The sequence below is a fragment of the Argiope bruennichi genome, chromosome 2 (assembly GCF_947563725.1).
Source record: "Argiope bruennichi chromosome 2, qqArgBrue1.1, whole genome shotgun sequence".
NCBI lineage: Eukaryota > Metazoa > Arthropoda > Arachnida > Araneae > Araneidae > Argiope > Argiope bruennichi.
The window spans coordinates 47,976,008-47,992,354 of record NC_079152.1 but is presented as its reverse complement, the minus strand read 5'-3'; the positions used below and the strand labels follow the sequence as shown (position 1 = coordinate 47,992,354).

The 16,347-nt window shown below is 26.4% G+C and overlaps 1 protein-coding gene across 1 annotated transcript in view; it reads right to left on the bottom strand.

Annotated features, from left to right (window-relative positions):
* The window catches only part of LOC129959798 (kinesin-like protein KIF19), a 101,669-nt gene extending 87,218 nt beyond the window's left edge, over positions 1-14,451 (bottom strand). Inside the window, exons 1-2 of the mRNA XM_056072693.1 lie at positions 14,247-14,451; positions 5,073-5,153 (exon numbers count right to left, since the gene is read on the bottom strand). Coding sequence (XP_055928668.1) covers positions 5,073-5,153; positions 14,247-14,300 — 135 coding nt within the window. The 5' untranslated portion in view covers positions 14,301-14,451. The remainder of the gene's footprint in view (positions 1-5,072; positions 5,154-14,246) is intronic.
* Positions 14,452-16,347: the final 1,896 nt, after the last annotated feature.

The window sequence follows — 16,347 nt, the reverse complement described above, 5'->3', positions numbered from 1 at the left end:
AAAACAAAAAATAGCACTAAAGGAAAAAAAATAACGAAAAGTCCAGGACATACCATCAACAGTCAAGGAAATTTTAAGCTATCGATTGTGATTCCCGCTTTTTAGAAACATTAACGGTAAAAAAGCTAACGTTAAATTAGGTAAACAAATGTAGGCTCCAAGCGCCATCTATTGAGTGATCTAATATGCAAGGAAAGTTCTATTTTTATTTAAGCCAAAGGATTAATCCCAAGCCATACCTTGTTTAATTAAAAAATTGACATTACAGTAATTTCTAGGAAATTCATTTTTAATTAAGTTTTTAAGGAGGTTGTTTGATGCTTCAATATAGGAATTTTTATTATTGCAAACCCTTTTGATCCTGTTAACTTGTGATAAAATTAGATTTTTGAAAATTTTAGAGTTTAGATTGGAATGGTAGTTACATAGTTTTGTTATTTTAAAGTTGAATTCATCCCTTTTATCGTATATTCCAACTATTGTTTTATCATTAGCAATTTTGATTTTTAAATCCAGAAAGGTAGCCTCAAGTTGATTTTTATTTGTATCTGTTAGAATTAAATCTTTTGGATAGCAATTAATAACAATACTAGTATTTTTGAAGTTAATAAAAAGTAGGTCTCAAGTCTTTCTCAAGTGCTTTAGCTAATATTTTCCTGCATTACTATGAGAAAAAAATAATTAAATATAATTTAATAAACGGGTGGAGATATATTGATGACCAAAATTTATTCAAAATTAATCCAAAAAATTTAATTCTAACAGAAACAAATAAAAATCAACTTGAAGCTACCTTCCTGGATTTAAAAATCGAAATTGCTAATGATAAAACAATAGTTGGTAAATACGATAAAAGGGATAAATTCAACTTTAAAATAACGAAACTTTGTAATTACTATTCTAATCTAATCTCTAAAATTTTCTCTCTCTCTCTCTCTCTCTCTCTCTCTCTATATATATATATATATATATATATATATATATATATATGACTGATAGTGCAGAACAAATATCTTCATTTCGTGGGCATAAAAGCAGCCCAAAAAATCACAACTCTATAATTCATAGTTTTGTGAAAAATACAAAAAGTATGACGGCTCATAGGGTGCATGAAATATAAATAGGTAATCCGGTAATATAAACAGGAACAACTGTACTTATAAATGACATGCTATTTACATATGTAGTTGCTAAAAATGACCATAAGGCATTTCGAGAACTGCCCACACATTCAGCTCAGTGAAAAATGGCGCATGATCCTACATCTTAATGTCAGTATAAAAGTATGTAGCTTCCAGTCGTAACTAGGATTCTATATATGAATTCTATAAGTAATCTCTATATGAAGAAATCTGAAGCATCTAGATCGGTAGATGCTGAGCGTGCTATTGAACTGGATCGGCCGATTCAGTGACTAAGAAATTCTATATTTCAAAGCAAATCATATGATGGCTGTTCGTTTCTTAACAAATTCACGTCTTTCTCCCATCTCTTGCAAACTGTTCTCTTTCGTAAGCTTACAGTGTGAAATTCTTAATTTTACAATCTTTCAGCCTTAAAATCCCTTTTTAAATCCATTTTACTATTTTATGATGTCCAATAATACATATTTTTTTTACAGGATGTGACGTCATACATTTTTTTTTTTTTTTTGTATTTTTCTCTAAAACAATGCATCATAGAAATATTTTCCTTTGGGCATTTCGAACAAGCATTCTTGTTCTACATAATTATTTGGGGTGGTATCGGCTGCAGTCCGTACACTGCAGTCCGTTTCAACGAATTTCGATGACTAATTCAAGTCGGATGTGCTCTTTGTGTTCTTGTTATTGTGACTTATGGCATTTTACAAGCCCGCTGACAGCTATCTGTTAGCGATTTAAGCCGAGTGAGCGTCTCTCGTTTTTTCAGTAGCGCCAGCTAGGGCCAAAAGTACGAATTAGCTACTTCATACGTCACATTCGCTTGCACAACCCCTTTTTATGGGGGGGGGCACATTCACACATCTCACAGATTGAACACAAAAGAAGAACAACCATTCCCGAACCGAGACTCGAACCCGAGAAGCCCAGATCAAGAGGAAGAGCGCTCTTTGTACATACATATAGGATGTTATTCTAAAAATAGTCTAAAATCTAATTTCTATAAATAATCATATAGTTACAGGAATTTAAATTTATCCATGAGGTATGATAATGAATGCTTTTTAATTATCTCTAATTCAAGAACCAATAACTCTTCGAAATTTCAGATTATTTGATAATAGCAAAAAAATTTTATTATCTGTCCTCAATAAACCATTTTTATCTGAATTTTCTAAATGGAAAATTAAATAAAATTCATAAAGGTAATCGATTTGGTGGGAAAAAAAATTCACAAAATGTTTGATCCGATAAAATTCATCTTTCAGAAACAACCATGAAATTTCTTCTTTCTAAAGCACCTTCTACACTTTCAAAAATGGTAAAATTAAATTAGACCTCAGCTTATACTATTAGAAAGAATTTTATGCCCACTCTTATACTTATCATTAAGTCGCGATCTTTGATATTCATAACTGTTATGTACCATTGAGAAGTAAAGGTCAGTTCTCTCATCGATAAATGGATTGAGTGAATGTTTTCTTGCCTGGCATCAACTTTAAACTTATAGAAAGATTACGAGTGTATCAATAGACTTGTTAAAAAAAAGAGCAATAACTTAAAACGAGGCTTTTTTTGCTTTCAAATTTATTGCTTATTCGCAATATATTTCTAGTTTTGTTATATTGCAAAAACAACTACTTCTGGTTTTGGAACTCATTCCGTAATCTGATCGGATACAAATGTTGACACAAGTCTGCAATTTTGACGTCAGGAACGTATATCAAATGCATTTATAAGCTTATGGAAATACAATTCACTTTTTCTAAGAAATGAATTAAGAATCTATAACGCCATAAAGAATTGAATACATATAACTATATATAAATGTACAGTAGAAAATAAAAATAAATTTCTTCAATATTCCTTTGAATAGAATATTTGAATTCGGCCTTTTTACTTCTAAGCTGAGTCGGAAAATTTCGCTGCTCTTTTAGTTTCCTTTAACAAAACACAATAAGTTTATTTCTTGCATACTTTTTATCCGTTTATCATATATATACGATATATAGTATTAATAGAATTATAAAGGGAATTACAAAGTCGATGAATCTCAATTTTTTTCACTTCACGGTGACCTTACTAATCCAGAATTTTCTAAGACGCCAAATATAAAACTCCAAAAAAAGTTGAAAAATGCATGGAAAATTAAAAAATATTAATTCAGGTATATGAAACCGTATTGAACTTACATTTTATCATTTGTATTGTTTACAATTTGTATAAAATAATAATAAAAATAAAATAATCAGAGTTTATTGAATATTACTGACATTCTCAAATCGATTATTTCAATATGACAATTTTCTTATTGTATTACACTTTCTCAAATGAGAGGATTTTTTTTATTTTACAAATTGGATTATTAAGTAAATCATGAAATACATTTAGAATATTAAAAAAATCTTCATTTCAGAATTAATCTATTTTTTTCTCCCGATATTTTCAATAAATACACATCGATAGATTAAATACGCTTTCGGATTAATTTAAGTTATTTACCTTGAATTTTAAATTATATTTCAAACTTACATGAGAAAATACAGTAAATAAGAAATCACATTTTATAATGAAAACTGCTGTGTAAGGCTTCCTTCTAAAATAGTATGAGCTATTAGTCCATCAAAATATACTTGGTTGAGGATGTAATGCCATATGAACCATCTAGCCGTCATAGGTGGCTGGTATTAAAAGAAATGGGGAATTAAAAACAACTGACAATTTTCGTAATTATAAATCCAAAAACTGATATGAAACAAATTTCGTCTTGAAATAAGTTTTGGCAAACCGCTATTTCATAACCAACAAAATCCTTTTGCTGTTGATTGAAAGACAATCTATTTATATTCGTAATACAATAATAACCCACTCTTAAATTTAGCAACGCACTCTTTTATATGAAGGCAGTAGGATATTTTAGAAGTTTTAATAATAATAAAAAAACAAGACAAAAATGTCTTGAAAATGACAGAAGAAACAAAAGAGAAGACACCTTTGATATTATGATCTGGATTTTTGTACTGTTGGCACTTCTCCAGAATATAATTTTGATTTAGGAACTGTGTTCGGATATTTCAAAAGCAATCAAATTACTTTTAAAACGTAAGAAAAGTTAATGATGTTATGCATCTGAATTTGTAAAAAGCACTCCGATAAGTTAACGCAGAAACAATCATTTCTTCCTTTTCATTGAAGTAATAATTACGTATTCGCGTTTGAAACTATAATTGTTTTCAATTAAGACTGGTGAATTTATTTTTGATTTTATTCTTCCAAAGTGCCCTGGACCTTTTATCATATGTATATGAATTTCAGTACATAAATTCTTTATGATTTGTAAATAATTGAAATTCTACTACAATGCTGAAAAGCTTCAAAATATGTTTTAAATTTTTAAATAAAAATGATTTGTGAATATTTTAGCAGAAATAACGACGAATGTTAATAGGAGTCTCATTCAATTCAAATATGTACAGTGAATACACGTAATTTATGATTTCAAGCATTTAAAACTTCTTGTCATTCGAAAATTCAAGTCGGGGTTGTTTTATCATAATAAGTTACCATCTCACATATCTATAAAAACATCATTTTCCGGTACTTCCACAATAATCTTTACTCCCTGATCTCGCCCATGTGACTTTTTTTCATGGGATGAAGAACTTGCTTAAAAGGAAACGATTTTGAAGTTCTGAGAAAGTGCTACAATGCAGTAAAATAAAGTAGAGAAAGAAGACTTACAATTCTTATTAACATCTTACATGAATGTTGATAAAAATACATACTTGCACAAAATAATTAGCTCGAAAGCCAAATAAAGAGATTTCAACTACACTCGTACTTCCATAATAAAAAAATCAGAAATGTATATTTCAGGTTAGATTATGCTTTAATTTTAAAAAACATGGAGATTAGAAAGTTTTTCTTTACCCTGTCATCTGCTTTCCTTGCGATTTTAACAGCCCCTCTTTCCCTTTCATGGTCAAACAGAGGACGGACTCGCACGACAACCTGAAAGAAAAGTTCTTTGTTAAAATTCAGGAACATAAAAAGGATAAAAATAGATTCTTTTTCACCACATTTGATAGTAATGTTTCGTATGTGCATAATACAAGAAAATAAAAGATGGAAAAATGAAAAAAAGTAGTTACAAATTTATTACAATTTATAAACATTAATTAGCATGTAAATTTATTACGTACATAGAAATTAGGAACAAAAAATAATAAAACTACTTAACCATCATAGAATTTATAATGATTTTATTTTCATTTATTAATATTTTTACGAAAGATTGATTGATGCATTCAATACATTTGATTTTAAAAACAACTTTAAATGTCAAATGCTTTGTATGCCATGTTTAACAATATTTTAATACTTTTTTTTTCATTTTTACAACGTTATTAGAAATAAAACGTGAATAAAAAATTGGAGATGGTTTTCCAGAAAATTTAACATTTCAAAGTTAATCATCCAAAATACATTCTGAAGGCTGAAATTTCAATTTATTTCACATATTTTAATCTTTCATTTACAGAAATTTATTTTATGTATTTTAGGTGGTTCAAATTAATATTTCATTTAACTTTTAGACGATTTAAATTTAATATGACAGTTAAATTTTTATTGCTTTTTCAACAATCATGCTTTCTTCTCTTTTTTTCTTTGTGTTAAATAACCGTAATTGGAAGTCGAAAATAAATTAAATTATTCAGAAAATGATCATATTTTTGAAAAAATACAATCAATTCAAATGATCAGCGAATTTCACTTAAACATTCTAAAAAGATTAATGCGTAAATTAGAATATAGAAATATTCAATTCCACAGTTTTAAAGATATGCTAAATTAATAAAAATAAACTTTTTTTCTAATAAGAATAATTTTAAATAATAAAATAAAAAAATGAAATCTACAATCGCAAATTTCAAGTTATCATGTGAGAACATTATTATTTTATAAGTCATTATTTGTCTTAATTAATTTAAGTCATTAACCCTATCAGTTTAAACTGGTTAAACCAGTTTAAACCGGTTCTAGTTGGCAAACAAAGTTTTGGAGCTCGACTGATTTTAAGATGAAAAAAACAAACAAAAAAAAAAACATTATTTTTCTAAATATCGACGCATGCGTAATCTGATAGCCTCGTGATTCAAATCGGTTTAAACTGGTTAATGATTTTAATTAATTAAGACAATTCATAAGAATTCAGAGAATGAATAATTTGGAAATCAAGTTGTAACTTTAGTTGGCGATAAATTGCCAAATGTGACAACCTTCTGCATTATTTTCTAATAACCCTAAAAGCGAAAAATTGATGCCTCAAAAGCGATAAATCACCAATCTGTTGCCTACTCATTTTGAGGCTTCAAAAACCTCAAACCAAGGCTTTTTTATGTAGAATTTGATGACTGCCACTAGAAGAATTTAGTTATGGCTTTAATTTTCAGTTCCTAAAAACAAATTCATAACATGATTAAAAAAAATGTACTTTCATTTCATTTCTCAAAATGTTGTGCTCCGTTTTCACAAAAGTTATTCGTGATCAAAATTTCGGTTATTGATGTCTTTATGACTTCAGCTGATCAGCTGTAGAAAAAGATGATCGCCATTGAATCTTAAGATGGCCTTTAATTAAAAGCCTTATTATAACAAACATTCACATTTTATTATTTGAAAATGCTTTAAAATAATATGAACAACAATCATTTCTGTTTAATTTAAATTTATGGAAAACGGCCCTTCAAAAAAAAAAAAAAAACATTTAATACAGTCACCAGATACATTCATTGATACTGTATGGATTTGGAAACCCCAATGCGTTCCTTGATTTAAAACAACAATAACCTGGGTTTAAACTATGGCAATACATAAAACAACCTGATGTTGCATACCACGAGTAATGACATATACAATGTGATAATGATATAACATTAATTGACTGAATAAATAAAATTATTTTGTTGTTACAAACATTAAAAATCTAAAACAATTAACAAATTTTTATGTTTAATATAAGGCTTCACCAAATTTCTTTACAATAATTAGTTCACGCAGTTTGTGATCTAAAATTCTTGAGTACTTATTTTTCTCTATCCAAATTGGAATTTTGTCGTAATCTTCCTGAAATTTTAAAGCCTAGTTACCTCTAAAAATTTCTTTTTAATATTCAATAATAAAATAAAATAAAATAAATTATAAAACAACTGATGGATTCACTGAATTAATGATTAAATCCATCTCATATTATATATATCACAGTCAATAGTGACATACAAAATCGATTCTGGACCATGGAATGGAAATTTGTCTCTGACAATTTATTTTCAAGAAACGTTAATAAAAGATAATGTTTTTTTTTTTATAAAGATAGAATTTCTATCTGAAAGGCGAATAAGAATGAGAATTATCTGACACTAATGGAGAAACTTGAAAACGATTATTTTGATTCTTTTCAAAGGTTAAAAAGTAGATTTTTTTGTTATTGTCGAGATTTTTAATAATCAAAGATTAGTTTTTCAATAAATTTCTTTACATTTTAATGGGATCAGATAATAAAGACTAATTATTTGAGAATCTATGTAATTACCGAGATAATTTAGATCTGGCAGGTTTTTAAGAATCACCAGTTTCGCTATATGAAGATTTGCTTTGGTGGTGAACGACCAGTTTAAGAATTTCGAAACTCGTGTATAAATTATATTCCCAGATCCTGCCATTGAAATCGATTATAATGAAGAAAAGTTACTTTTTCTTGTAGTATAAATGTCAATGAAAACAAAATTAATTAGAGGTATGAGAACGGCACTTGTAGCTAACTTTCTACTTCCAAATTGAGCCACTAGATTTTATTAATCTTAATTTGTCATATATCATATCATAATAACTATAGATTATCATAATTAATAATTATAGATTATCATAATAAAACTAATCTTTTCTTTTTATATATATAAAAGTTTATTTTCTAGCTTTCACAGACAAAAATTAGACATGGAATGATTATGAGAATTCCAAAATAAAGGTATTAATTAGTTAAGGGGTATATTATATGCTATATTTAAAGAAATAGAAAATATTTTTGCTGTAAAACAATAAAAAATAACAGAAGAGTCAGATATTTCAGAAAAGGAAGTAAAACACAATCTAACGTTGTATATGTATTTTTCATCAGTTCAAATATATTTTCTACAAATAGATTTATTATTATGATTAGGTGTTGGTTGGTTGTCAGTTTTAGCGGCGCAAGAACCAACCTTGGCCAAACTGCGCCTATTATGATTAGAAGTTGAAACACATGTGTCCAACTACTCCATAGTCTCAAGAGTAATTAGGAAAGTTCTTGTAAGAAAAGTGATTAGTTAATAAAATATTTTGAAAAAAAGGCATTTCTTAATAAACCTTGCATGTCATTGTGACCTCACAAAAAATATAATGTTTTTCTTAATCTCATACTGTCGTTTTTATTTAAAAAAAAGAAATAACAACATCTGCAAAATTCATTCCCAACTACCCAAATAAATCGTAGTATAATATTTTATATAAAATAATATTTTTCGTCAAAAGTAAATTATTTAAAAAGCGTTTATTTACTGAAACATTTGAATTCAGTTGAGTGCCTAAATTAAATATATTTTTGGTTTTTAGATACAACATTTACGTTTGTTTAGCTTTCAACAGTTGATATGATATATGATAAATTTAAGCTCTACTGTAAATACTTATTTTTTTAATAAGTAGTACAAATTCTTCTCACATAAACTGAATCTTAAGAAATATTTAATAAAAATTTTGTAATAATTAATTAATTAATTACTAATTTCATTCCATGCAATATTGGAATTATAATTAGCCTCAATTAAAAACAAATTTCCAGTTTTCCCAGGTCTTAGGCAGAATCTCACCAAACTGGTTATTTTAAGAATTTTTCAGTTTCTTATTTGTTAGAACGAATTTTTACAAATGCACTGGCCTAAAACATCATATTTCTCATATATATATCATATGACATATTAATATGACGTATGAATATTCATGAATATGACATATTCATCATATATGTCAATAGAATACTTTTATTAAATAATTTAATGACAATTTTTCTAGGTGACATCAACCTGTCTTCTCAAAACACTAAGTTGAAATATAACAACGGTTAGAGATATATGTCGATATTATAATAATAGGTATAAATAGTTAAAAACGAACATCCGTTTAAAGCATCAACTAAAGTAGGTGACTTTAATGACTTCTAAAATATATCTAGACAATGAAGAACTGACTTCCCCAGATCCAAGACCAGAATTAATTTTTGTCTTTTTCCATATTCAAGTCCTTCTTCAAGAAATATTAACTTCATCAAAATTCCTGAATTCAAACTCTCTTCCGAACACTCCCTATTTCCTTATTGTATTGTGTATAGTTGTTATTTTGTGCACTGCATGTAAACTTTAACATGTTTTTTCTTGTTAATAAATCTTTTCACGCATATTCATTGAACCGACAGGGAGTCCTAGTGATTCCAAATTCGGGGATACTCTGTGGCAAAAAGAAAAGAAGAGAAAAAAATAACTATTTTCCTATGTCATATTAGCAAAATGTTTATGAACTAAATCCCTAGCAAAATCTGAAGGCAACTATGCTTTAAAAACTTTTCAAAGATATTCTATAGTATTGCTAAAATTCTTTAACGAATTTAAACTTGTTAACTTGTGTCAAATGAAGTTATTATTCTAAGAATTGATACTATTCAAAATAGAAGAATGAGAAAATTTGAATACATTTACTGATTTATGCAAAGGAAAACTGTTTTGAAGTCATAGCAATCAAGAAAGACAGCTGAATTTGTCAGATTTTAAAATTAATTGTAATTGCAAGTTACTTCTTAAAAACGTTTCGAAACTCTGCATTTCCTGACAATAACAGAAAATTATTAAATATTATATTTCCCAGCGGCATTGACCGTCTATCCAATCAAAAGTTTTACATATGATAACAAGGTGTTTACTATTAAACAATTTGACAAAATTGCTCTGGCATTTTGGGTTGAAAACGCCCGCCAACTCAATACATCATATTTATATATGATAAAAAATACTTTTTATTAGGTAATTCGATGAAATTAATCTTTAAAAATAACAATTCGAGTAATAACACCTATTATTTACGTAAAGGAACTATCCTAACTTTACCTAATGTATTAGCATTTGAAAAAAATAATGCCATGAATTTTATTTAATATATTGAGAAAAAAAAATACTTTGAAGTATTTTTATTCTCATAAGCGAAAGTTAATATATGCGTTAAGAATTTTTATCTGGGTAAAAATGTCCCAAAGTTCCAATTGACCTTGTTCCAGTTTTGGACTCAGCCCTGTAAAAGACTACGCCTCTTTCCCAGAAGCATAACTAATGGTGCCTGAAAATAATGTCTTTGAAGATGAAAATCTAAAAGAAATCAGAATTACAAAGCAAGTGATTTTAATAATTGTCTTCATGACCATGCGTCTCTCTCTGTTTCGTGTTTTTAGTCTGTGTTTGAGTTTTAATTCACTACAGACAAAAATAAAACCTCGTGACTTTTTCATGTTAATAAAAAAATTTTTGCGTGTTCGTCAAATCAAATTTTAATTAGATATTCAGTGTTTTTAAAAATATACAAAACAGAAAAACAACATTGTATGGTGATTAATAGATGCAAATTTCTCCAGAATTTCTTATAAAAATGCATGCATAATTAAGCCGAAATCATGAAGTAGTCAGGGAATCGTTTTGGCTAGAAAAATCTCTTCAATTATTTATTATAAATTTCGTATTATGTAAATTTAATTTTAATTTTATACAAAAACTCTTAAAAACAAAATTTCAAAGAATATGAAATTCGCATTTAATTTTAAAGCACATACAAGAAGAAAAAAAGGATTCAGCTTTTCAATCTTTTGCTTTATATTTTTGTATTATATTTTGTTTTTCTTAGTTATATAATCTATTTTGTTTTACATTTATTGCTCAATCGTTTTTGTTTTATACATTTCGCATTCGAAAGCATCTTAAAGTTTTAGTAAAGATTTTTTTAGTGTTTTCTGATATAATTTTGCATGCGTCCAATTTTATATTAAACAAACATTTTTTCGATGAAATGCATTAATCGAATCATTAACCAATTTGTGAAAACGTTTACAAATTATTTGCAAAATATTTCTGTCAGACATGGGCACAAAAACGCTGATAGAAAACAATTATTTTGTTTTATTCAATTACAAAAAAAAAATGTTGATAAATTCTGTGTGATTAATTAATTGATACAATGTTTCTTTCATTTAACTACCATTAAATGAAATTTTTTCTTTATCTCTAAAAGAAAGATTTATGCTTTATATAAAACCTGTTCTACAAGTGTGTGATTGTTCTATAAAAACAAACGCACACTTGTATGAGAACCCGTTTATAGTTAGAGTAAACATTTAAACTGAAAACACAATAAAATCAGTTTGCATAACTTAAAGTAAACTTTCAATAAAAAAACAAATCTTTATTGCCATATGGCAAGTTGTACTTTATGTAAAAAATAAATATGGTGAAAACAAACAAGTTTCGCAGAGAACAATGACATTAATATCATAGCCACAAGCATACGGGGAAAAATTATCCGACAAAAGGTTTCTACTCCTGTTATTTTAAACTCCGCAGTAAATATGTTTTATATATGTAAAATTATTGCGTTTTTAGCAGCATCAAACAATGATTATAACTTAAGTTATCGTAACAGTATTAAAATTTTCTTTCTGATTCATAATATAAACGCTCGCAATATTAAATAAGGTTCTTGGATATTCTTGAGAAACTTGTTAGAAATTCTAAAAGTCATTTTCAACAATTTTTTTGGGAGTTTCTCGCTATTTTAGATTTTTTTTTCTATTATATTTTATATATAAACGTTTTATGTTTTATCTGTCGGAAAAAAATCAATTATCTTTTAAGAAAAATGTAATTTATCAATATTTTTTGTTTAGAAATAATTTCAATTAGGTAGCATACCTCTATGCATTTATGCTGTTGGAAATATAAATTTAAAATAATGTTCGAAATGAACAGTTTAATCAAATCACATGTTTAACTAAGTTTTATGAAATTCAAAATTTTATAATAACTAATATGTATACAAACATGTGTATTACCACTTTATTTTTTTATATCATTCATATTGTTTTTCTTCACCAAATTAATATGCAAACCAATAAATCTTTGTGTTTCATAAAGTTTATTTTTGTGTAAACACTTATACACTTACAAAATTTAAACACTGAATTTTGAATTTCAAATTACATTTGAATAATAAATAAAATTACATTTTGAAGTCATGAAAAAATTTCAGTATATGCGTATTAAATAAAACAAATTTATACATTTTGAAATAGTAATAAGCACAAAAAAAATTCTAACTGATGGTGAATCAAATTTAAAACGTTTTTAAGCTTATTTTTAAACTCTGTGCAGATATTTAAAAACATTTTTCCGTAAAAATTTGATCTTCTCGAAATTGTTCCCAAGTTATAAGTTCTCATAATTTATTTAATTTCATTTTATAATAATTTCAAGTATTTTATAATTCTGATTTAAATATTTTGAATCATATATGTTTTATTTTATTTTTTCTTAATTTTGATAGATGTTTTAAATATCTACTGATAGAAAAATAATATAGACATGCTCTTTTACAATAGTTATTAACTTGATTTAAGAAACAGTATGATATAATATTAAAATCCTCAGCAAATGTAAGAATACATTCCAAATACATTTATATTTATTAAATTAATATTTAGCCAATTAAGAAATTATTTTAAATAAAACTTTATAATTTATATAAACGAAATTTTTTTGATAGCATGGATGTTTGAAAAAAAAAGTCAACGTCAAAAGTCTATTTTAAATAGTTCATAATCCTTACATCTTTGCTAATAAAGATTCTTAAAAAATTAAAATTATAAATTGGAAATGATATCCTTCTTTTATAATGCTTAAAGAAAAGTTAAGTTTAACTTTATTAATTTTAAAATATCATTTGAAAGTATAACCTTATTTAAAGTCGTATTTTACATTTTAGCTATAGATATAAATTCAGTATATGCTTTTTGTTTTCAAAAATAAATTAAAATGATGAATAATCCATGTACATTTTGTTATTATTTCATGAATGGATTTCAAGAAATTCACTTTTGTTTCTAAAAATTGCCTTTTTTACCTTAGTATTATTTTTTCCAAAAAGTGTATCCAACAATAAACAGTATGAATTAATTATAAGTAATACTTAATTCCAAAAAAAATCAAATTTTTCGACACTTTTGAATCAAATAAAATTGTCAGAAATTTTGATAAAATAAATGGCTTGCTGGTGAACTGCTTCGCTTCTAATATCCTTAACAAAATTAGTCATAAAATATAAAGGTTTAATAATAAAAATAGATAAAAAATTTAAAATTATATTAAAACAGTCAATTTTGGTAATTTCTCAAATTAGTTAAAAAAAATGAACTACATTTTTTAAATCAAATTAATTAATTTTCTGTAAGAAACTCTATACTTATAATGTAATTTGTTTAAGTTTCCTGTAGTTCACGCATTATTCAATAATTCATCAAATAATAACAATTATTCAATGCAAATTCACAATACTTTTATTAATTCTATAAATTAATCTTTCATCAATTCAAAAGTTTGAAATAAGAACAGTACCACATCTTTTTCATTGCATAATTTTTAGTTTTTTTAGTAATTTTCGTAATTTTTATTTTTACATATTATATTATAAATGGATAGTACTTTATAACAACTTTCTACCTATGCTACCTATCTTTATTACTTATTATCCATATTTGACTTTTAAAATTACAAAAATGTAGTGAAACTTTTTTGCTTCTATTAATACGACTGAAAACAAATTTTAAAATATTTATGATAAGAATTTATACTAAAACAAATAAAATCGAAGATTAAAAGTGGCATCACTTTTTGAACAAAGAAAAAAAAATCTACGTTCTTTTTCTTTGTAATAAGTAGAATTCAATCAGTGACCAAAACTTTTCTTAACAAACGTACTCACCGTTAACTGTTGAACTTTCGAATTTTCTGCTTTCGTTGGTTTGTTATTCGGCATTTCAACTGTTCTTAAAATCTGCTATCGTTTGAAGTCCTCGATAGACTTCAAACATTCCATCGAAACAAACAGCAGCCATTCGACTCTACATCTGTCAACCCTTGACAAAATCACCGGAGAGCTGTTTTCCACATGTAGTCCACAAAAATTGGGTTCGTGCCTACAATGATTGTGTCGTAGCCCTCTTGATTTAATAACGATTGTACTTGCGGTTAGCGCCCCCTTGTGGTGACAGACAAATGCTTCTCCAGTAATTGCTACTTGCCTGTGCTTCGAACTTCGGAATTGATGAGCGGATTTTTCAGAGAAGGGGGTTGGGAATTTTGAGAAAAAAAGGAAACAAAAAGAGCGAAGATAAGATGAAAAGCGGTCAAAGGACTTAAGACAAGTCTTTTCTTTTTGAAACATCGGTCTTTTGAATATGCACTCATTTATAACGGTGCAGTTTTTAGTTGCTGTATTTTATTATTCAAAATCCGATTATAATAGAATTTATAGAGATAATTTAATGATAGAATAATAAATTTAATGATAGAATTTATAGAGAGAATTCTTTCTTTATTTAGAATGATATATTGAGTGATATTTGTATCACTATTACAAAAGATATAGCTCTTTTTATATACTACTGTTTTGGATCAGATTTATGCCAAATCTAAAAACTGTACCTTTCAGGAAAAAAATATATGATTGTTTCGTTTTGTTTCTAGATTTAAAAACCTATATCAGTAGCGTACCTATATAATGTGGGATTTCTGTCAAATTTCTAGAGCCTTTATTTCTTTAAAAAATTAAACTTACCACTATCATTAATTAGGATAGGTCTCGATTTCATTGAGATTTCGTTGATTAGTAAACATAAGGACATAATTCAATATTTATTTACAATTTTGCTTAAGACAACCATTTTTTTTTATTTTTTACAAATTAAATATATTTTATATTTATTTAAAATTATTTATTATCAAGCTTATTTCGGTAAAAATATCTATTCATTCTTAAAATATTGTTTTAAGGTCAAAGAATATTCAGCTGATAGTATTTGTAAATTACACTACTTTTCTTCTTATTATATAACTATGGTCAGAGCCATGATAATCATGTTAGTCATGTCACACTACAATTAATATACTGCATAGATTTTTAAGATATTCATATGATTTTGATATTCTTCGTTTCCCCGTGGTATATGAATTTTTTTTTATATAAAAATGTTTTTCAATTAATTTTGTAGACTTAGAACAATGCTGCACTAAAATATCTTAATCAGAAAAAATTTTGAAAATTGCTTCGTTGCTAAATGTTATATTTCTACAAATAGAATATGTGTAAAATGCCTAGCTTCTGCAGATTATTATTAATAATAACCTATTAATCACTTTAACTGCAATATATGCACATGGAAAATAGTATAAGTGTTACAACTCAAAATTTAAATTTTCAGTATAGTTGTAATTATTTGAATATTGTTACAATAAAGATATCTTGCCTTGCAAATATATTGAAGAACAATTCTGTCATTTATAAAAAAAATGTGAAATTTTCAGAAAATTGTGCTAATTTTTCTGACTTTCTTCGAATTTTTTTTTATTTTAATTATTTTCAGATTTTTTCATTACAGTCTAATGCGCAGAAATATATCGTTGAATTGATGAAAAAATGACACGCTATTTTGATAAAAATAATTTCTAAAGGTTATTTTGAATTATTGAGTGTAGGAATACATCATTGGAGCCATAGCTTTAAAACCACTTATCACGGATAATATCACTCAAAATATTATTATTATTACTTTTTTTTAAATTTAAGAATAATACCAAGTTTTAAATATATCATTTTGTTGATCTGATAACAGCAGGTATCTTTAAAATGGAAGTTAGAGAATCAATTATTAAACTTTTTACAATGCAAATAATGTCTGTTTACAATAACATCAGAAGAAAAAAATTGTCTCCCACTCCCCTTTTATAGAAGATGAATTAAAAAGATCTAAAAAACTATTTGATCTTTCGCACTCTACATTTATAAGCAAGGTATTCTCATAAAA